Below are 23535 nucleotides of genomic sequence, written 5' to 3' on the forward strand. Positions count from 1 at the left end.
TTATGTGTGGCCGAGTTTGCAGTGGCAAAACTTTGTCAACGCCAGCGGAAGCGGAAATGCATTTCCGAAAACCGGAAATGTACTTTCCATGCGTATTGCAAATGGCGTTTCCACCAACCCTCTCATCGCCAACCATCGTCCCTCATCATGCATACAAAAAAAGTTTACCAACTTCAACATTTATGAACTGTCCACCGCTGGGCAGCCCAATCTCCAGACCATGCGTTTGTAGTCACTAGGGACACTGGCAGAAGGAGGTTGAGGAGGGATTGAGAAGAAAAAGACACAGAGAAAGAGATTGAGTGAGGAAACGAAGGAAGGAGGTAACTTAATAAATATGAACATACATATGCAGAAGGCCAAGCAAGCTTTATGGCAAAAGGTTTCTCCTGTCCAAGTGGCAGACATTTTATAATTTCTTTTGCTTTCCACAGCCAAAAGTGTCCGTCTGCCGTTCAGTAACTCAGACTGCCTGCAGCTGCAAGAACTGAAAGTTGAAAATGAATATGGAAATTTGGAAAACTCTTCTCTTTGGCACACAGCTGCCTCTGTGTGTGTTTGACCACACAAATTTAGCAGGTTGTGGTATAGAAGGGCGGAGGATGCGGATGCTATGGCAAGGCAACCGGCGACAAAGAGCAAAGTTAAATATTCAATAAATATTTTAGAGTTGCACAATTCGGAGAAACTTTAACTGGTTTGGGTCAGTTGCAAAACGAAATTCCACCGACTGCTTAATTTGTTAGCATCACGCATACGTAGTGTGTGCCCAGCTATAGTTGTTTAGTTTGCAATGAAGCGTCTTAATTAAATAGCTTGCAAAGGGTAAGCTGAACTAAATTAAAACCCCTCCGCAACACTCGCACCGCGCTTGTCGTGTGCACAACCATTTGCATATTAATTAAACCTTTTAGTCAAAAAGAAAAACAACAACGAGCAGGCAAGCCTTAAAGCCAAAAGGTCAAATACCAGCACCTCGTCTAAACCGCAAGCATTAGCTGACCAAAAGCTCCCACACATACACATACATATTCACACTCATACTAACCCACACACACACGCACACGTACACTGAGTAAGGTCGCAATTTGCTGCTAGACACCTCATTAGATTGTTGTGGAGCATACTTTTTGGGAGCGGTCATCGGACAATGCAACAACCTCAGTCAGCTTGACTGAGCGCCTCTGCCGCCACGTGGCAAAGTCACAAACTTTATCGTCGCTTCATAAGACAGCTAAGCAGCCTTTGAGCTCATAAAATTTTCAATAGAATTGTGGCTAAAAAATTTGTCGTCAACATTGTTGTGGTTTGCTGCTGCCTGAAATTTATCCGTGTCACTTAAATATCAATTTAATTTCCATAATAGGTCCCTTAAAAGCTCACGCACATTCAGACACAAAGGACGAACCAATTTATTGTTATCGGCCAACTGACAGCGCATTCTCTAGGGATTTGGTTTGTGATTGACACTTGCCTAAGAATAGCAACCGAACACGCAGCAACAGCAGGGATTGGGTGTTGTTGTTGTTTTTGGGGAGGGCGGGCGCAAAAGTTTTCGTTTTTGATCAAATATTATAATAGCAGACAACAATCAAATCCAGAAAGACTTGGGCTAAGTGCAACTATTGTTAATTCTATTTGCCGAGCGCTTGGCACATGAAACTTGGAACAAAAGTGCTGTTAAAACAAACCAAACACTAAACAAACTGCGAAAGTAAACTATTTTCAGGGCACCGAACTTCAGACACTCTTCAGTGGATGAAAAGATTATTAATCGATTATAGGTTTGATACTTTTTTGCCCGCGATGCAATTGAAACTTTTTCCATTAGCAAATTCACTTAAGTACAAGATTATTGAATTTATGCTACACATGACACAAAGGACAATTACCTATCAACCAATTCTTTAAACGTGTCGTAACTAAGTAAAGTACAAACATTGTGAAGACTCCGTAAAAGTTTTCCCTATTAAATCAATAAGATTATTACTCGACTGTAAGATTGGTTTTACAGTGGGGAGCTAGAAAAAAAAGCACTAAAGCCGATTACTTATCGAGTTACGACTTCAACTTTACCCCATGCTATTAAATGTCTGACACAGCCAAGATAGCCGCAGTAAGTGTATTAATAGCGAGAACATTTATATCCATATAGATGGTTAGATGGTTGGAAAATAGTGTGACGACGACGACAATAACTAAAGCTGAACGCCCATGCGTTCGTATGCACGAGTATGCAAACAAATAACAATAAAAGCAAACTTAAAAGTCCATTAAAAATGCTCGAGTGACATTGTGAAATTGGCAAACCGCGTCGAGTTAGTCACGTATCCATCGCATCATCCTCCTATCGCGCTTTCAGCTGGACTGCCAGATATTTGAGCTAGAGATGGGTGTCTGTGTGTCCGTTGTCGTGCTCCGGCTGCTGCCGTTGCTGCTGCTGCGGCGGTCGTCACATCACCAAAGTCGCTAACAATAAATAGAAATCTCAATTTACGACGCGTTAGTCCTGTGCCCCATGGCAGCAGGGAGCAGGCAGCAGACACCAAGGACCAGAAGGACCCCTTCTTGCCATTGTTGTTGTCGTTGGATAGCTCGTGGCTCGTGGCTGGTGGCTTGCGTTCCCGGTTTGACTGCCTCTCTCTAATGGCATTTCTGATGGCTGCGGTTATAGTCGCCATTGCCATTGGCGTCGCATTTGACGATGATGTTGATGTTGATTGGCGATTCGCCGGCCCTTGCATGCTTGTCTCTTAGGTTCTCCACATCATGAGTGCTTTTTTGTTTGCCCAACGCCACCATCACCACCAACAACAATAGCAACAACAGCAACAAGGGAAACAGCAGTCGAAGTTCAAAGTGTGTCTATATTGACAGTCGCAACTTTCTGTGTTTTTTTTTCTTTTTGTTTTTCTCCTTCGCTCTCACTCTCTCTCTCGATCAACCAAGCAAAACCGGACAAAGCTCAGCTGTACAGACCGGAACCTTTTACGTTGAACTTAAGCCCTTTAAAAGTTTCTGACCAAACTTGGTACGTGACATAATTTGTGCTAATGTCAAATGAGTGACAGTCAACATGTCAGTTGTGGCCCTCTGTAGGTTTATCCCCTACACTAGACTACAGCAAACGAACCGAAGTGTGCCAAAAAGTGCTGGCTTCCATAATGAATTACATTCCAGACGTGTGCTCTGGTTGCAGTGAAGCAGAGTTACTATGGCAACAAACTGCAACATGTTGCACAGTATTTAGTTGACCTGCAATCAAGTTTCAAGTCAAACAGGAACACCCTTTTGACCCGCTAAAGGTGCTTCACTGCAAGCGTTTCCCTTCAGTTTCGAAGGCGAGCTAATTACCGTGATGCAGATACGAATGAAAGTGCAGCTTATTTTGGTTTATGTTATGAGAGACGGAAATTGTGTGAGTTGATCAGCTCAGTTCAAGGGTGAAAAAAGTGTATTGGGTTTGCTGGCAGTGTTTGGCCACGTTTTTTTTGTTAACTAATGACGGGGATGGCCGCAGGTTAGTTGAGTCAATTGCTGGTATTAAGTGAACTGAACTCATGCTTGCTATTGTTTGGCCAAGATGAGCAGCACTTTGTATAGTCAGTCAACCATTAGGACAGCCAGCTATCCAGCCAGTCAGCTAGTCAGCGAACGAGACCCCCAAGTATACTGAGTGGACGATGTTCACTAGCCAGCTCACTTGATGTCGAGCAGAACGTAGCCTCACTCAGCCGTTGCTCCAAATGAAACCTCGGCTAATTGGTACTTGAATACAAATACTAACTCAATTGGACTCAGTGGATTGTGGCCAAGTGAGTTCTTGGGTTCCATTCTCCAACTTGGCAGTTTAATTTGGCTTTTCACTATTTACGCAGCCATTGTAATTTTGGCTTACCACCTCCCTTCATATCCTTGCCATCCAACAGGCAACAGCGCTTGCTTATCTTGTGGTTAGATTGCCGCTACTCCTGCTGCTGTTGCTGTTGCCATTTCAAGTGCCCGTCTCTCACAAGTCCTTGGTCTACTATTAACCTTTATTGTGGTTCTCGCTGTCAATAGGTTGGAGGCAGCATTTCTTATGAGGCTCGCCATAACGTGGGCCAACATGGCGTATACGCATACAAATTGTGTGTTTGCTCAATATTTCATAAAGCTCTCACGGCTTTCGGGCTTCTCTGGCTTTTGGCATTCGCCTACGCAGAATTTACGCAAAGACGCCGCCGTCGCCCCGCTCCGGCAACAATGTGCAATTTTTCAAGTGCTTGTCGTAAAACTTTTATAAATTGCAACGTCATTCGTTCGTTACGGATTTTGGAGGTAGAGGCAAACGGAAAAATTGTGTATACGCCGAGTACTCGTGGCATCACGAAATTTACATGGCACTAAAACCAGGCACAAGACCCACTAGCAACTATTGTTGCAACAAAGTTTCTTTTACAAACACAACTCACGCACATAGGCGGCACACAAGTTTCCACGGCGCTCAGTTAGATGGTTGCCTTGCTTCATTGTTGCCGCTGACTTGGACTGCTCCTGGCCTGGCTTGGCTTGACTGCCTGGCTGTTGTTGTGGTTATTGTTAGAGAAACGCAAAAACTTTTTAATTAAATTCCCGCACCAGAAGCATCGGCCATTTTCTTTCTTTCTTATATTTTTTTCAGTTTTTTAAGTTTGTGTCTTGGGGCAGTGTTTTGCTGACAAGTTTACACACAGTTGCAAGATGATATTTTTAGTTGTTAAGTTGTTAAGAGCTTGTCCAAATTGTCACATTTCGCATAGCTCAGCTCAAGAACGTATAAATACAATTTCCTGTATAGTCTGTTTCCCTTTACGTGCTATTGTAACGTTTTTGTTATTGCCTTTGAGAAATCTACTTAACAGTAATGAAATTGCATACTTCAGTGGTAGCACAATTTAGCATATTTTCTTTGGTGCGTGGAATCAACAGTTGTGCCCCGTTCCGTTCCTCTGTTTGATGCAACAGGCAGCGTGTGCGTTTGCAACAGGTTTCTATTGGCTATGTGGTCTGACAAGCAGAGCTGCAATGCCTGAAGTGAGTCGGGCTTCTCTTCCACTCTGAGAACTTTCGCTGTTGTTTACATTTTTATGGTATTTCTACATATATAGTATAGTATATACACATTGCCCGGGGGTTGGCAAACATTCGACGTGCCAATGAAGCCGCAGAGGCGGTTGGTGGGCGGTACAGAAAATGCATCCCATATAACAGCGTTCGACAAGGAAATCAATTAAAAAGGCAAATGAAAATGCGAAAATACTACTTTACTGCCGACAGAATTACATATTTATACAAAGGCGTGGAGCGCGATAATAATAAGTCGCAGGTATTACATTCCACGCGGCATTCTATCCCATTAATTAATAATTCACCAGGTTTCAGCTGTTGGCCGCCTGGCAAAGTGGCTTTTGGTTTATTTATAGCTTACGAAGGCCGCATGACTAGTTGAAAAGTTTGTGTCTGCTGACAATTACGGAAAGTGGTCAGAAGGCAGGCAGGTCTGCCAACCATCAACAATGACTGAAGCGTTGTTAAAGTTTTTGCCGGCAAACGGCAAATTGCGTGACCCGACGATGACATTTGCACCTGTCACCGAATATATGTTCTTCTCGCTACCTTTGCCACACTTTTTTTCCCTCTAGACACAAACCGAACAAGCATTTGCCGTAATAGCCAAATATGTTTATTCTGAATTCTGACAGCAAAATCGTTAAGTTGCTTTTTATATATTTTTTCTTTGAGTCTGACGTATTTCTATGATCTTTTGGACTTGACTTTCATTAAAAAAGTATTTCTAAAGAGCATTTTTGCTTAATTATAGACGCTTATATTATAAATCTGCGCTATATGAGTGTATTTTGTATTCGAAATTATTTTTCCTAAAACGATTTTCATTCATTTTTTGTCGGCAAATGCTCATCTGTTCTATATTTAGAAACATTCAATTTTTTTTTTTTGGTTTGTCACGGAGCAAAGTAAAATTTTAAACCGATTTCATTGAAGCCACACCAAATGTGAATAATATCCAAATTCAATATAAACGTCGAATCCGCGCGTCATAAAAAAAAATCACAATTCCGCTGAATCTTGTCTCTCTTGTGTGTGGTGCGTGTTGCGGCCGTGTGTGTACGGTTGTGTGATATTCAATGCAAGAAACGTGTCTGTCAGATCTCACAAATTTTGGCAAATGTCAGACAGCTTGTCAGAGAGCCACCACCGCCACCGCCACCGGTGGTGTGAATGGGATGTAAATCTTATGAATGAAACGACAACCAACTCAGCGGTTTACCTTCTCCTCCTCAAAACAGGATACCAACAGTCAGCAGAAGCGGAGCGAATGCATTTAGGATTTACCATTTGACAGCTGTCAATGATTTGTATACCATTTGACAGCCGTAAATTGCCACTTTATTATATGCTAGTTAGCCAATTGAATAGTTTTGCTCTCTGCTTTTTTTTTGGTACAGTTTTTTTTTTAGATTCTCGTTAAGCAAGCGCCTGAAGATATTTTCAGCAATTTGTTACAAATTTTATTACTTATCGTTTTCCGTGTCCAAATTAAATCATATTTCAATATGTTTGGGTCTACGGCCATTCTCAAATTTCAATCAAAAAGCAATATTTACATTTACAATTTTGTCACAACAAAAACAAAACCGAAACGAAAAAACTCAGACTGAATTTATACGTTGCCAAAGCAGTAAAGCTAATCGAAATAAATCAAAGCTGAAAAAAGATGATTAAAAAAGGTTTGATTGGAAAATGTTCTACACTTATTTTATATGTGTTATTTATGAACAGCAATTATCATTATTCATGGGCTTGTTCATCATCACTCTCTATATCCATAAAAATATGACTCAAAAACGTTTGTTGAATATGAAGAAATCGATACTAAAGCAGTAATTCAAATAACCTTGGAGTTGCCATTTCGAGCTCTGCTCGGCAGCTGAAAAAGAATTAAACTAATATTTATCAAAGAGATGAGCGAGACGTGCTTCAAAGACGAACAAAAGCATTGCCGGCGCCAAGGCAAAGTGGCCGGAAAACACTGAAGTGAGACCCAGAAATATGAGACTTTTGCCCCAAGATGGAGATGGAGAGCTGGAGAAGGAAACAAAAGATGCGAACTGCAGCGTCACGAAAGCAGACTCAGAAAACTGACGCTGTCAAACGTCATGCGCTATGAATGGGCCATGTCCTTGTTCCTAGCTAGAGTAGGTCCTCCGAGTCGGGCAGCTTAATGTTTTATACCTGACTCAAAAGTTAGCCAACTTTATGCTAATTAGCAGCTGCTAATAAGTTAGATGCGGCCACCGAGTGTCCTAATGCGTACCATTTGCGGACTTTGCCATATACTTTTCGAACTAAACTTTATATGGGACAATAAGAGTAACGTACATATAGCATATCTAGCATTATGCAGTCTGCCATCATCATTACGGGTGCAAAACTTTGGTGCACATTTGAAATGCTGGTGTTGAGTGCATTTTGAGCTTTCACAGCTGTTTTGTTGGCTTAGCGCCGTTGGCGCATTGTGTATTTTATTTTTTTTCTTTGTAGTTGCTGCCTGAATTTATAATATAAAAAATCTTGCTTTGTGTAGCATTCGTCTAATATATGCGAAATTGCGTTCAAATGGCCAAATAAAACGACAATAAATATGGCCATTGTGCAGCACGGCTTTGCTCAACTGCTGGCTGCCTGGTGAATGGTGAACAATGCGCGCCCATAAATTACCTAAATTGAAAACCATTCTGTTCCATTTTAGGGCAACGTTTCCCACGCTTACCCCACAACCATCTCAACAATTGGGCAGACAAACGCTCCACACTTTTATATTCATTACATTTCATATAGAAAGCCAGTTTCACAATATACACTGCAGTAATGGAATTCAGGAAAAGAGTACAATGACTTTTAGAATATAAATAACGCGAAACGATCCATAAATAACTATAAAATATAAACTAAAATTTGTTACAACTTATACACAAATAAAAACCATTGGCTACAATAAAAAATATACGTATACGTAATTACATAATTATGAAATATTATTTTTGTAATAAAGCCATTAAAAATTGCATTTAAAAAATTCATTATTTATGCAACTACAGAGTATAATATATTCATTTAATAGCATTTTACCAATTCTTGGCCATTTTCTCTTTTTGCAACGTTTTTTGTTCGTTGCGCGCATAAATATGCAATAGAAACTTTTCTCACGTTTTTGATTGCATTTTTTGTGCAGCGTCATAAATATTTAATGTTTACTTTCACCAGCAACAGCATTTAAGCGTCTCCTCTCTCGAGATCTCTGCACATTTATCTTTGTAATGTATATTTAACAGAGAGAGTGAGAGAATGAACAGAAAAAAAAATGGAATCGCTTTTATGGCTTTCCCATTTATGTGAAGTTGGCAGTTGCCACTTTTCCAGTTTGCCAGTAAAAACTGTAAACAAAGATGCCAATACAGCAGCTCCAACAGCAGCTGCTTCAATATATAAACTCGAAACTCGTAGCTCGCTTCGGTTCGATTCGATTCGTTTCGTTTGAGTGGTGGTATCAGGCTGTAGAAGCTGAAATGCGGCAGCAATTTTCAATAAGCCACAGTCAATGCAGCTGCCACAGAGCACACTCAATGGTGTGCATCAAATTGACGTCATTATGAGTAAGATGATTGCTTTCTGGTTGGGCACGGTGGCCAAAAACCACAGGATGCACTTCATTAACTTAATTAAAAATCCTTGTGGCAGCACAGTAGTAGCAAATAGTCATGCTCATCATGACCAGCATCAGTATCATCATTATTATGATGTGTAGCAAGAGTATCATCATCATTTTCAACAGTAGCAGCAACATCAGCATTCTCATTGTCGCGGTTTATTCATGTTGAGTCGAGTCGCGAGTATGTCGAGTGTGTGAATTGTAAGCGCAAGAACCGCAAAGCGAGTCACTTCCAGCTGAGTTCCCATACAAGTATGTAGAGTCCTGCATGAAGTTGCCAGAAGCTGTCTTCTTCTTTTTCTGCTTCTGCTTCGGCTGAGTGTCGTTCTGTGGGAGTGGCACACTCGTCGCCTGGCCACATTCATAACGCTCATGTTGCATGCTGCCCCGCCACGACCGCTGTCATAGTGCTGTCTCACACGAAGCGTAAACTCAATTAAAAACTGTCGAGTAGTTTGCCGACACACCGCACACTCACCCGATGACAGAGGTTGATTATCCTTATCCAGTGCCTGGCTCCGTTACACATCCTGGCACACAATTCGCTTAGTTCGCTGCTGCGTGCAAAATGCATTTGTTTGTTCTATTTTCTTTGCTTCTTTTTTTTATGTTTTTGTTTCTCCCTCTATTTTTTGCTATCTTAACACTCACCCGCATTCCCGCAAAATAAAGCATTTGCAGCAGCCTTTTCACCATTGAGAATGCAGTCTGCGGCTTGTGCATTTTTATGCAAAACTCATGGACGCTATTATTATTATAATTTGTAGAGTTTCTTTATCCTATTCCAAAGGTACTTTTAGATTAGCTGTACACAGTTTCGAAAAGTAGGACTGCGACTTATTTTCTTAGCTGTTGACAACTAGTCTGAAAGCAATTTGCTCGGTACACTGTGCCAAATTAATGTCTATATGTGCTGAAGGCAACAATTAAACTTTAAAATTGCCATTAAATCAAATATTAATGTGATAGATAGAAAAGACAGAGAATAATTAATATTCAATCATATTAAATGAATAATGTTTAACATCAACAAGCAAATAAACAATCAAAGCCAACCGCAAACTATTTAATTATATAGAGGAAAAATCAATTTAAATTATAGCCATAGAAACACGAATACGTCGGCCTTCTATTTCCAATTGCCTGCAGTAATCTATCGTCTAGACTGATAATGGTAAGTCCACAGCAAGGACATATGTAAATCCCAGATAATGGCTTAATGTTGTTGAGCTCTCTCTCTGCTGTTGCCTTCCGGTGGCAAGTGCGGGGTGCATCGACAACAATCTCTGTAAATTGAGAGATTGTTTATTGAGGCGATTGTAATGCGAGCAATAGAACATGCTGATGTGCAGCTGACAGTTGTTGCTCCAATTGCTGCAGTTGTTGACAGTCAGTCGAAGGGAGCCTTTTTTGTTGAGTGCAGCATGCCTTACACACACATTGCGAACTTCTCTGCTCTCCTCTTTCGCATTCTGGTTGGGTGATTCGATGCATATCCTATGCCTACAATGTCTCAAATGCGGCAAAGCGTGACGTTGACGAAGCGCATGCAACAGCTCAACTTTGAGCGACGAGGGAAAGGCACAGTTGTGTGTGTGTGTGTGTGTGGCCCAGTGAGCGGTGACATGGTGGTTTGACGTTGCTGCAGTTGCAACAGTTCAGTTCAGTTGTTGTTTCTAATGTTGTTGTCCCTTGCAAATTTGTTGCTGACAATTTCTTGTTAACGCTGTTCATGCTGTGGTTGCACTCTCCATGCGTTCTCCACACTCTTTCTCGTTCTCTCCCCGTGTGTGTGTGTGTGTGCGTTCTAGTCGATAAATTTTCAATTTTGCAACATACACAAGTTTCGCCAGTGTTTGTGTGTTTCTACGCTTGTGTTGCCTTTAACATTTCCGCATTTTAGCCACACTTCAGCACAGCACAACATGGCGTATGATTGATGCCGTCTGCAGACTTTTCCCTGCTGCTAAACACACACGCACATAACGACGGCAGACAACTTATTATATTAACATAAAAAACAAAATTTTCCTGCCTAAGTGTGTGTGAAGAGAAAACGCCAAGGTGCGACAGAGACACAGACTGAGAAAGCAAGCTAAGACGCAAGGTGGGCGTGAGCTTTTATGCTAAAATATTATCTTGGGGAGTGCTCATCGTCGTCGTTGTCGTCGTAGGTGTCGAGTGTGTGTCAGCGTATGAGATGTATGCGAATGTGGCTAAATTTCATTATATGACGAGTTTCTTTAATTGTGCGTCTTACTCTTCCATTGCAGCTTACAGTCTTAGCATTGAAGGCGACGAAAGCAGCCAGACAGGAGAAAGGAGAAGAAAAGCAGGTGAGCTAATGCTCATTATTTCTTATTTTGATAAATCCTTTATTTTAAATTTATAACATTTGCTAAGTAGACGTAAATTATGTTAAACATACTTATAACTCAGCTGAGCTTATTAGACAAGCATTGTCGAAGATTGCGCTTTTGATAAGCAAACTTCATTTACGCCTTATGATTACAAATCATAAACTTGGAAAAATGCTGCAAGTTTGTGTGTATTAAGTGAAATAGTTGCGAGACGAGTAACAATTCAATTAGCAGTGTGAATTTTGCTTGACACATAAAACAGATTTTATGACTCACTCCTCCATCTTATCGTGTCCAACAATGCACTGAGGACACTCACATAAAATCCTGCAAGTTTATTGAGTGAAAAATTGTTGGCAACAAAAAATGCACTATTTGTGTGTGCAGCTGCATCTGCAGATATTGCATAATGCCAGATTGTGTATGTGCGCGAGCAACAAAAGGAGCTCAGCATTCAAGGAAATGGCTGAACATGGTGACAGCAAGGACTTGGCAATCGATGAGAGACTGAAGACTGAACACTGAGGCAGCGATGTCAATGCTGAAAGACATTGCACATAATGATGCTGTGCTTGTTTCCTTGACTGCTGTCGTGCTTGATAAGAAATGACTTCTCTATTGATATTGTTCACAATCAGTTTAATTTAAATTTATTTTTATACGCAACAAAGTTAACAATGCTTTCCACTTACGCTTACTGAATTTGTTATGTTTTCCAAAGCAATGCCTGTAAGTCATATATTTTCATGTTGTCGCAACGCATATTAGTAATGATTTAGATGCGTATAAAAATCAGTGCTAAAATATTTTTGGGCCGCATAAAACATGAGATCTGTCTCTAGCTTGAGCATGGTAAATTAACATTTATGCTTTTGGCTATCAACAAAGAAGCAAACATAAATTTCTAATAAAAGCACAAGTGGAAATCATCAGCACAATCGCGATTCCTTAGCTTTTCCACAAAGTCGCCATCATAAATAATCACATAAAATAGGAAAGCATGTTATTGGTGAAAGTGCTGAACGGAAAAATACTCTGTACTTTATAAAAAGCGGAAAATTAGAATGCTATTACTATAAAGGTAGAAATATAAAGAAAATTATAAAGACGTCTGTGAACTTTGAAATAGCAGTGCATATAAACTACGCGTTTACAACTGAAATATAATGTACCTTTTCTTTTTAATTCAATTCAAGATCTGCAAGTAAATACATTTTAGTTAGTCACATGTGATTGTACTCTCTTCTCATTTATTATTACAGGGTAAGGTAAACAACATACTGAATATGGCAGCATTTGCCTCTACTCCTGGCGTCCTTGCAAAGGAAACGCAAATGCGTATGCGTAAATACATTTTTTTCCTCGTTGGCAGGAAGCTACCAAACTGTACCCGCAATTTATGTAAAATTTAATGCTTTATTACAACACACACGCACTGACGGGACGCCCACACACTCACACACGTCAGGAGACACACACGCACACATACGGAGACAGACATATGCAAATCATATCAGTCATACGCATACGCAACGCATTATCAAAAATGAAACACCAATGAAAATGTCAGGCAAGAAACAAACACAGCAACAAAGATAACAGTAAAGATAAGCAATTTCCTCGTTTCCAAATGTTTTCACCGTTAGGCGTCTCTCTACACATGTTTTGTACACAAATTTTATTATGCACACAAATTCAGCACGCACACAAAGACAAGCACACAAATGCTCGCATATGTCACTCTGCAGGCATTTTAAACCTGAACTTGTGCTACACTGTCGTACAACGCAGCGTTACAACTGTGCAAACTAGAATATTAATAAGTCTCTGGCTGTTCATGCAAATTGTTGAATATAATAATAAGATATTATATATTCCAAACTATTTTCAACTTTAGAGCAATCTCATTGTGCATTAAAAAACTTTAAATTTCAAAATTCACTTAAGAACTTTCATACATTTCGGAGTAAACATAATATAAACATTTCCTATATATTTCTTCATCCATCATTATTCTCTTTCTTTCTTAAAAGTCATTTGAACTTTTAGAAGTACAAATTGTTGCACTCAAAGTTGTCACCTGGTTAGCTAGTGTAAGTGAGCTGGCATTAATATATGATTCAAAATCAACGTATTCATTATTTAAAGCCGTGTGCCAACAAGCAAACAAAATAAACCAGCAGCTGCTTGACACATAAACATCAAGTGCGCAACACGCCCTCAACGTAAAAAAAAAATATAAAATAAAAAAAAAAGTTTAAAAAGAAGCGAATTCGACAGCATTTCGTCGAAGGGCGATGGTAGCTTGGTGGCTGGAGCTGTCAAGCAAACTGCTGGTAAAAAGGGCGCCAACGTCGACAGTGGCAATTTAAAATTGCTGGCTTTTTAACTCGCATCCATTTACAGCAATTTTGCGTGATCCTCGTGCCTAACTCCCTCCTTCCACCGAAAAAAAAAAACGGTAATGCCAGCACAGCCTACAATTTGCCCTCATGTGTATCTGTGTGTCTTGTCCCTCGTGTGACGTGTCAGATTGAAATTACATCAGGCACTTTCCAAATGGCGAGCTGGCGAACGAGACGAGAAATGTTCCAAGGATAACGAATAACATAAATAAGCAACATGCCAAAAAATTGAAAAAAGGTTGCCGACATGTTAAAGAAATCAAATTTGATGACTCAATAATTGAAATGCGCGCACGAGCATACGAAATGAGCTCAAAAAAAAAGAGAAAAAATCGCAGAGCACACTGCCTACAAATGTTGCGTATACGTCGTGTTGTCTGTCGTGATATCTGCCGCTGTGATTTCGGGTATTGCTTAATTGACATGATAGCTTTGGCCTCTGAACGGAACCGAAAACAGTTTTTCAACTCGACTTTCTGCTGCTGCAGTGTTGCCTTATCTTTGCAACCCCCGCCCCCTTTCTCTGTCCCATGGGTTGATTGCTTATTTCATGCATTTTGCATGGCAACCACAAATCCGCGCCATTTTAAAAAGCTTTTTACAGCAAAATGGCGGGAGAAAAAAAAATAGCGACAAAAGTTTAATGTGTTGCATGAAAAGGCGAAGCGTTGTGGTCCAAAGTGAGCGCAATGCGCAGCAGACCATGAACCAAGCCAACCAACCAACTGCATTGCATTCTTCTCTCTTCCCTGGCTTGGTGTTTTTTCCCTTCAAGGGGATTTTGTGTTGTTGAAACAATTGCTTGGCATATCGGGAAAAATTAAGTTTACGCTTGCTGCGTTTATACTCAGTTGATGGCATTTTTTTGCCATTACTTAAAACGCAGCTGCAAACAGCATGAGATACGCTAAGCTTATGTACTCACTTGGCTTTAAGTCAAGTGCAGTGCAATTTATTGTCCAGTGAACAGACACGCTTTAATTTTACTATTTTCCAAGACATAAGCTTGGTTATTTGACGCTTTGTGTTTATTATTAGTATGTGGCATTAATTAAATGAGTAAAATATGCAGCAATTTGCCATGCAGACAATTGACAATTTGGGAATAATAGAAGGATTTGGGATTACAGCTTTGGCATTCGCACATAATCACAACATAAATAGCTCTTACAGTTAAATTTGATTACTATGGTTTCAGTCTCGAGAAATTAAATTCAAGTTTCAATTCCAACAGAGAGCAACAAAGCTCATCATAACAATTTGATGGCATCGAAGTTCTATAAATAGGATATATAAAAGAAAGTTTCAGTAGTTTGTCCTTGAGCTTTGCCCAATTTATTCGTGTTGCTTTAGCAAAGTTTAAGCTTACTGTCCTGCACTTAGCTTGCGCCAACAAATAGTTTACAAACCAATAACAGAACTTGTCTTCTCTGCTTCGCGCTGTCTGCAGCAAAAGCCACAGCCGCATTCAGTTTTTCGAATAAACTGCAAGTCGCAACTGGTAACTGTACTTATTTAGCTGAAGCAAGGAGGACCTTCTTTCTTCGTCCTCACAGCATTTCGCTGCATTTACTCCGCTTGCTGCTGCGTGTTTTCCAGCCGTAAAGAACGCTGCGAGTACGGCAAAACTTTTGAAGCGACTGCGGCAAGCCCCAAGACGATGCCGCGGCTTGGGGTTTTAGAGAAAACCAGGGAAAACTACTAAATATTTGAAAAGTTCTGCAGAGCCAAAGCCGAGGTTGCTACCCAAAATGTCAAACAGTGTAAGACTTGTGGTAAATTACACAGAGGGCGTGGTCGACAAGCCAAATGTTTAGACATTCAGGTAAAAGCGTCAGGCCAAAAAAAATATATATAGTATAGCTCATACGCCGCCGCCTTTGTCGCCACAGCTGAAAACGTGAAAAACCAAATTATTTATGACCTACTGGAGACGCCTTATGAGCTTTAAGTCTTAGAGCAGGTTTTGTTTACCCAACGAAGAAATGAAATAATCATTTCGAGCTACATTTGAAACGCATAATTAAATTAAATTATTTATGTGCTGCTCCTCTGACAGTCGGAGCAAAGCACATCCAAAATGAAAGTCAACAATTTGGGGGACAGGACTTACGAGCTGTCCACAAACGCTTAAAGCGGCTTACAGTTTGTTTGTTGACCAAATAATTGCACCATTTTGCTGGCTTGTCGGCCAAAACATTCTGTCTGCCCCAGTGATACTCCCTGCTCGTCTCTGGCAGTTCCTAGTTGATTAGCATAATCAACTAGCAAAATTATTCTAGCGAATATTATAGTGCAATTTACCATCAGAGTGTGCTATGTGTTTAGCTACTGAACCGCAGCATCAACTCTATTCATATGATTTCAATTTAGTTTTCCCTGCTGCCACATGCAAACAAGAGCCAAAACAAATTGTTGGCATAATCTCTCTGATATTAAAAATCATCTGGAAATTATTTAAAAACAACAGATAATAATTACACCTTCAGCCAAAACAAATAAATAAATAGATATTTGTGTGTGTGCGTTTTATTATCATATCAAAACACATGCACAATTTGCTTTCCAATTTTCCTGCATCGTAATTTAGTTTTTCAATACGCTAACCGCAAATATTTTGCACTGCTGCGGAGGCTTTTTATTTATAAACGAATTTTTAAATTCAATTACAATAATTGCAGCCATGAAACTTTAATATAGAAAATTGATTGCAAATAATTAAATCTACCATCGCAATTTAAAGTTTTCATTATTTTATTAATTTTTTTTATATAAAAAAGAGCATTTTTAAGTCGATCAAATTCATTTCAAATCATTCTGTGTGGTTGTTTAGTTATTTTTAGTAACTACATCAATATTTGTTTAGTTTAATTGAAATATTCCCTCTGTACGCTGAGTCTCCCTTCAGCGGAATTATTTTCAATTCACCTGAAATGCTTTTATAGCATTTCTATTTGGCCACGTTTGCTGGTTGCTCGTTGCTGGTTGCCAGGCACTTGTCTAATGTGAATTTAAAAATCCTGGCACAATGACATGCTCAGCATTTGCTTCACCCCTAACGACCAGATGGGTAGTTTTCAGACTGTTTAAAAGGGCGCCAGCTGCAGGTGTGACACCGACACCGACATCGACATCGACTTCGACATTCAGCAGCCACCATTGGCATCGTCTGGACGTCTAGACGCGCATTTGAGCGTCGTCATGTTGCTCAATTGCCATTTGTAGACTTTAATAAATTTGAAGGAGACACGTGAGGCTAAATGTTTTCTTCGTTTTCTTCGCTTATTTTTTCACAGCCACTTGCCACAATTGGTGGCACGGTGCGCCGCGTGGCAATGGTAATGGAATTCAATTAAGAGCAGAATGTATAAATTGTATTTTGGCTCGCGGTTTTTCTCCGACCTCCATGTCGGCAATTGACCACACAAAAGGGCGACAATCATCAAATTTACAAGCGCAGAACGGAAGTTTCGTACCAGAGGCCACATACAAACAACAAAGCGATGTTCGCTGCCATTTTGGCTGCTCTTTGTTTATTTGCAACGCATTTTCAAGTGCTTTAATGCCAAGGGCAAGGGACCCAAACCGACCCGCGATCGCGGTCATAGTCGCAGCTAGCGTTTTAAGGCCGTTGGGACAAACAAGGCAAACAATTCAATAATGAGAAGAAGTATAAGAATTAATACAAAGGGAAGCAGCATCGAGTGCGGTCGCCTTCTGCTTCACTTGCTTTATATGCGCTCAAGACGTGCGAACGAAAATGAATGAACGATGAGGCAAACTACGATGGCGATGATGATGATTATGATGATAAACGGCATAAAAGGCCATATAAAACATCTGCTTATAGCCGGCAGGGTCTTTGAAATTCATGTGGTCCCTGAATTTCTTTCTCTTTGCTACGTATTGTTTTAAATTTCCCTGGAAATTGAAACAACTGTGACCACCAGCTGGGCAACATAGGGCGAAAAGTCTGAGCAGCATGAGTTTAAGCCAGACAAAGAAAATCTTCAACAATAGACAATAAAGCATAGAAAGCTAAAAGCATATACATATAAATATATATTTTAAAGCGTTGCACAAACTAATGAAATACAATCTTGTACTCTCTCTTTGCAGCAGCACGACAATCACAGTGGAGCAGAGCGGTTTCAAGTAACACTCGAACGGATTCAACACACAGATTTAGCTACCTGGCAGTCAATCTACCTAACTATTTATTGCTTCGTTAGCAGCTGTTTAAAATACACTAAACAAAATAATCTTAAAGATAAACGGCATAAACGACAACTGAAGCTGCAGCAGCAATAACAACAACAACAACAACAATAATCGCCCGAGAGCACAAAACATTTATTAGGCTGGCCGCAAATAGAGCTTTATTAAGCATACGCTCCGTTAGCCTGCGGCAGACAGACGGAGGAAGGAGGGACTGTCAGTGGGAGGACGGACTCACATCAAATTAGTAATCAAGCGTCACAAAAGCAAAGCAACGCCGACGGGGCGCACACAGTTCACGCCGTAAGCCGAAGCTGAGCCGGACTGAGCCCGGCTGGGCAAACCAGAAGCAAACGCAAGGTGGCGACGAGGCAAGCAAGCAGGCAGGCAGGAAAGCAAGCAAGCAGGCCTGGCAAGGCAGACAAACTAATAAGACGACTTTATTTTTATTGAAATTATGATTAATGACAGGAATATTGCACGACAGCGATGTGGAATCAACGCGCTTTAAGCATTGCAACGAATTAAGGGCACACAAAGCCCATGATAATCATCGAGCTGTGCTGCTAATAATGATGTTTGCCGATGATGATATGATTCTGCGATGGCACAATTTCTGATGCGATTATCATTCCATCTTAACAGAGCCATGGAACACGCAGTTGCCACGCTGCCGCTGCCGTTCGAAATGTTTGCGATGAAGTTGATCAAAGGCAGGTCAGTGGGTGTCATTGCTGTCGCCGCTGTGCCGCTGCCGCACGACTGCCAAGCCAATTGAAAGTCACACACATTACACATACGACACGTTGCACAAAGCAAAAAGAGTATAAGTTAAGAAAAAAGTAATTGATAAGCAAAAGTGTATTATCAAAAGCAAAGCAATTGACAATTTGATGGCTTCAACCGGGCAAGATTGCGCAGTAGCCGCAGCCCGCAAACGACGCCATCAGACATCAGCATCAGCAGCAGCAACAGCAACACAGAACTGCAACAGCAACAACAGCAATAAACTGATCTCCACTGCAACCCTAACGCTGTTCATCCTCACCCTCAGCAGCTGGATAGCCTACGCGACAGCTGCAGTCACAACAACAACAACAACAGCAACAGCTGCCACAGCCTCCGTAGCAACAACTGCAGCAACCACAGCAGCAACAGCATCGATAGCAACTACGACGACGATCACGATAATCACGGCACAAACTGCGACCAGAAGTGGCGGCGATTTGGCTGAGGACTTTAACAGCAGCAGCGCCTTTTTGGGCGCCATCGCTGCCGCTGGCGGGGCCACCGCAGCTGTCAACAGCAGCCCCATTGCCATTGTCAGCTATCAGGGCATTACGAGCAGCACGCCCAATGGCAGCAGCACTGTGGTCTCCATGTCCGATACGCCACGACTGCTCGACGAGCTATCGACGGACGAGGAATTCGAGCTGCCGGCGTTGCAGTCTGTCATTGTGAGCATCATACTGCTGATTGTCATACTGGGCACAGTGGTTGGCAATGTGCTTGTCTGCATCGCTGTGTGCATGGTACGAAAACTGCGACGACCCTGCAATTATCTGCTCGTCTCGCTGGCGTTATCCGATCTCTGTGTGGCGCTGCTAGTCATGCCGATGGCGTTGCTCTACGAGGTGCTCGAACGCTGGAGCTTTGGCACACTGCTCTGCGACATTTGGGTGTCGTTCGATGTGCTCTGCTGCACCGCCTCCATACTGAATCTGTGCGCCATCTCGGTGGACAGATATCTGGCCATCACAAAGCCACTCGAGTACGGTGTGAAGCGAACCCCGCGTCGCATGATGCTGTGTGTGGGCATTGTTTGGTTGGCAGCCGCCTGTATCTCGTTGCCACCGCTACTGATACTGGGCAACGAGCATGAGGATGAGGATGGCCAGCCCATATGCACGGTGTGCCAAAACTTTGCATATCAAATCTATGCCACGCTGGGCTCCTTCTACATACCACTGTCCGTGATGCTGTTCGTCTACTATCAGATATTTCGTGCCGCCCGTCGCATTGTGCTGGAAGAGAAGCGTGCCCAAACCCATCTGCAACAGGCCCTCAATGGCACCGGCTCGCCACAAACGGCGACAGCTCCCACTCTGGGTCACACGGATCTGGGCAGCGGCAATGGTGCTGGCCATCATGGCCATCGACACAGCAGCGTGGGCAACACATCGCTCACCTACTCGACGTGTGGCGGCCTCAGCACCAGCGGCGGCGGCGGTGGCGGTGTGGTGGGCATACCGCATGGCCATCATGGCAGCGGCGGAGGCGTGAGTGGCTCCACAGGATTGTTGGGTTCGCCGCATCACAAGAAGCTGCGCTTTCAACTGGCCAAAGAGAAGAAGGCGTCCACCACACTGGGCATCATAATGTCCGCATTCACCATCTGTTGGCTGCCCTTCTTCATACTCGCACTGATCCGGCCATTTGAGACGATGCATGTGCCGCCCTCGCTGTCGTCGCTGTTCTTGTGGTTGGGCTATGCCAACTCGCTGCTGAATCCCATCATATATGCAACGTTAAATCGTGATTTTCGCAAACCCTTCCAGGAGATACTCTTCTTCCGCTGCTCCAGTCTCAACAGCATGATGCGCGAGAATTACTATCAGGATCAGTATGGCGAGCCGCCGTCGCAGCGTGTCATGCTTGGCGATGAACGACATGGCGCCCGGGAGAGCTTTCTGTGAACTTGAATGGATCCTTGACTCACCTGCATCTGCATCTCTATCTATTGGAGCATCCCAAACACACACACACACACATCCCATCTCACACATAGTCACACCAATGAGTATTTTTTGAATGTAGTAGTGTTGCAAGCGCATGCTGCAAATCCATATGATACGATATGATATATGATATGATATGATACTATATATGTAGACGACTTCTCTAAGTGTAAAACTAAACGTTGTAATTTTTAAATGTAGCGCTAAGCAATGAAGTGGGCCGAAGCTAAGGGAACCCCAACTCCTCACTCCCCCACACATACACACTCACACACACACCCACCCAAGCAAAGCAAAACACACACACACAATACATAGAAAGACGGTTGTAATAATACTGTAAATCCAGGACAGGTTTTCACGGTTCCTTTCCGATCACAATCACAATCGATATCGAATCTATTGAGCCCACTGCGAGCGCAGTTCATTTGCGATACTCAAAACTGAGCCAAAAACTACAATTAAATAACAAAAATTAAAGAAAAAAAAAACAAAAAAAAACGTTAAGGACATTGTGTCACCTAATTTACATATGCAAATACATATACATCTACATATATGTATGTGTACAATAAATATATAGATCTTAAAGCATGACAAAAGCAAATGGAAGGGTCCTCAACCCATCGAACTGTAAATAAGCGCTATAAACCAAAGCTAAGATATGTATGCAGCTCGAAACTGTCTCAAAAATAAAAAGGAAAAAATAAAAAACGTATATTTATTATACTCGTATGGCTAAGGCTACAGCTAAAGCTCAAGTCTAATACAACTTATGTATGGATGTATTTATTAAAAACAAAAGAACTACAAAAATGAACACAAAACCAATTAAGAAACTTTCTGCATTATTAATTTTTGTATTTTGTATTGGTTTTATTTTATTGTATTTGTATAAAAGTCACGCCTCTCTGTGATACCAAACATTAAGCATTAATTTTATGTTTAGAACAACAAAAACAAACTACATTAATATACATATAATGCTAAAAATAACTAATTACTATTAACTATATGTAGTAAATACGAGTACTACCTAAATATACATACATACATGCATATATATACACTTATATATATAAATATCTATATATATATTTATAGATATACGCCTAGTCTATTAAGTTTACTAAGTGTGCGTGTTTTTAATGTACGTATGTCTAACGGTTAAGTACATGATATTCAAAAAAACAAATATGCTGAGTTACATATGAATGTGTAATTTAATGTTGAACAAAACCGGAGATAAATAACTAAAATTAATCCCCTCATCCCTTCACCTTCCCCTTCCAACAAATAAAGTCCCCCACTATCCCTAAAACAACTGAAAAACAAAAACTAAGCAAATAAATAAACAAAGAAAAGAGCATGACAAACTAAGCGCATCTAATGCTATGCAACATAGAACTAAAGTTCAGTAAGAAAACCAAATATGGAAAAAGATATACAAACAAAACAAAAGCAAACGAAAAAGTAAAAAACTACAAAAAAAAATGAATGAATGAAATATATAGATAAAAACTCAACCGAGAGGAAGCTTACAAACTGTAAACGGTAAACTGTAAACTGCATTTGAATTCTGTTTCCCACAGCTGCAAGTGCAAGTGTAAAATGAAAATACACACACTCACATACAAACATCAAAAAAAGAGCAGAAATTAAAGCATAAAATAAAAGGCAAACATATAAATGTAATCCCAAAATGTTTTCTTCATTATGTTCTCGTGTATTCACCGGTTTCCACATCATCAGCCAGCGCTTCTCCCTCGACTTAACTGTCAAGTGCAACAAATTATCTCATCATCGTCATGTGCAACTTTTGCTAACTTTTATCAAAATTATGCATTCCATATAACAGGCTAAGCTTGTACAGGAAAATTCCTGTAGCAAGTTTTTTAAGCACTTAATTCTTGGCATGTCCCTTAACATAGTTGTTGTTATTGCTTGCTTGCCATGTGGCTGGTGTTGAGTTGGTAAACTTAGAGGAGCTTTGACATTACCACGAACACTGTTGAGTTTAATTATAGTTGATCTTTGAGTATCTGCTCATCAGCTTACAAAAAAGCTGTTAAAGTGCAAATTCTTGTGCGTCAGCACCCTAAAGCTACTTAGTTTTACGTGGGAAGAGTAAAAAAAAGAGAAGCTATAGTTCATTATGCTGAGTATTTAGAGGATATCTTCTACTGAATCGTAAAAAGCAAATGCTGAAGTGCTGCAGCTTTTGCGTGTCACATAGCTATCCAGATGTCAGCGCATAGTTTCACAGACTCGAAAGTTAAGAAAACCAAAATGCATTTGCAAATATATGGCGTCTATTTGTTAGCAAGGCTGACAAGTTGAGCGAACGTGCAAAACTGCAGCGGAAACGGAAGCGCAACTAAGTGAAACATGGTGAAAAATATTTAAAGGCAAACACGAATAACAAATACACGTAGTTGGACCAAAGCAAACACCAACACACAAACACAAACACACACACATATAACACCCACACAGCATGCAAATACGTGTACATATGTTCCCATGTTTGCAAGTGTGTATCGCAGTAAGTATCGCAGCTTTGTTTGCGTGTATGTGTCTTGTGTATATCGCATCTGTGTAAACTGCCAGCTAAGTTAAGAGCGAGTGGGGCTGAGATTCTTTCGTGTATGTAGTACACACACACAATATTTTTCGATGGTTGCAGCTGTAGCCTGGAGTAGATGGAGCCGCCTTCTAAAAGGGTATGACAATGACAAAGTGATCTTCCGGCGCCGGTTCCAAACTCCTGTCGTCTACCCATTGCTGCTCCCTCTACTTGTAAGCTGCTGTTGCTGCTTGCTGCTTACTGTTAGCTGCTGCTGCTGCCTGCTGCCTGCTGATAAATGATGATTTTACGTTCGCTCGTTGTTTGTTGGCCAGCCCCAGCCATGTTAGAATCACACTTTATGAGCTGCTACTACGGCTGGCAGACTGAATGGCGGCGACGATGCCAAGGACATGCAGCACAGCACAGCGCAGCGCATGCCATGGCAACTACTGCTGCTACTATATATAGCATAACTACTGACGGGATGGAACCC

At 41.1% G+C, this 23535-nt stretch overlaps 1 protein-coding gene across 3 annotated transcripts in view; it reads left to right on the plus strand.

Moving 5' to 3' along the window:
* Positions 1-21855, plus strand: part of LOC117573437 (5-hydroxytryptamine receptor 1) — a 54067-nt gene extending 32212 nt beyond the window's left edge. The window contains exons 3-4 of one of the 3 annotated variants that reach the window (XM_034256656.2): positions 11026-11088; positions 17637-21855. In XM_034256656.2, the coding sequence (XP_034112547.1) occupies positions 18629-20431 (1803 nt within the window). In that variant the 5' untranslated portion in view covers positions 11026-11088; positions 17637-18628 and the 3' untranslated portion in view covers positions 20432-21855. The remainder of the gene's footprint in view (positions 1-11025; positions 11089-17636) is intronic. The other 2 variants (XM_034256657.2, XM_052008174.1) reach the window with 2 other exon arrangements.
* Positions 21856-23535: the final 1680 nt, after the last annotated feature.

The sequence above is a fragment of the Drosophila albomicans genome, chromosome 2R (genome assembly GCF_009650485.2).
Source record: "Drosophila albomicans strain 15112-1751.03 chromosome 2R, ASM965048v2, whole genome shotgun sequence".
Lineage (NCBI taxonomy): Eukaryota > Metazoa > Arthropoda > Insecta > Diptera > Drosophilidae > Drosophila > Drosophila albomicans.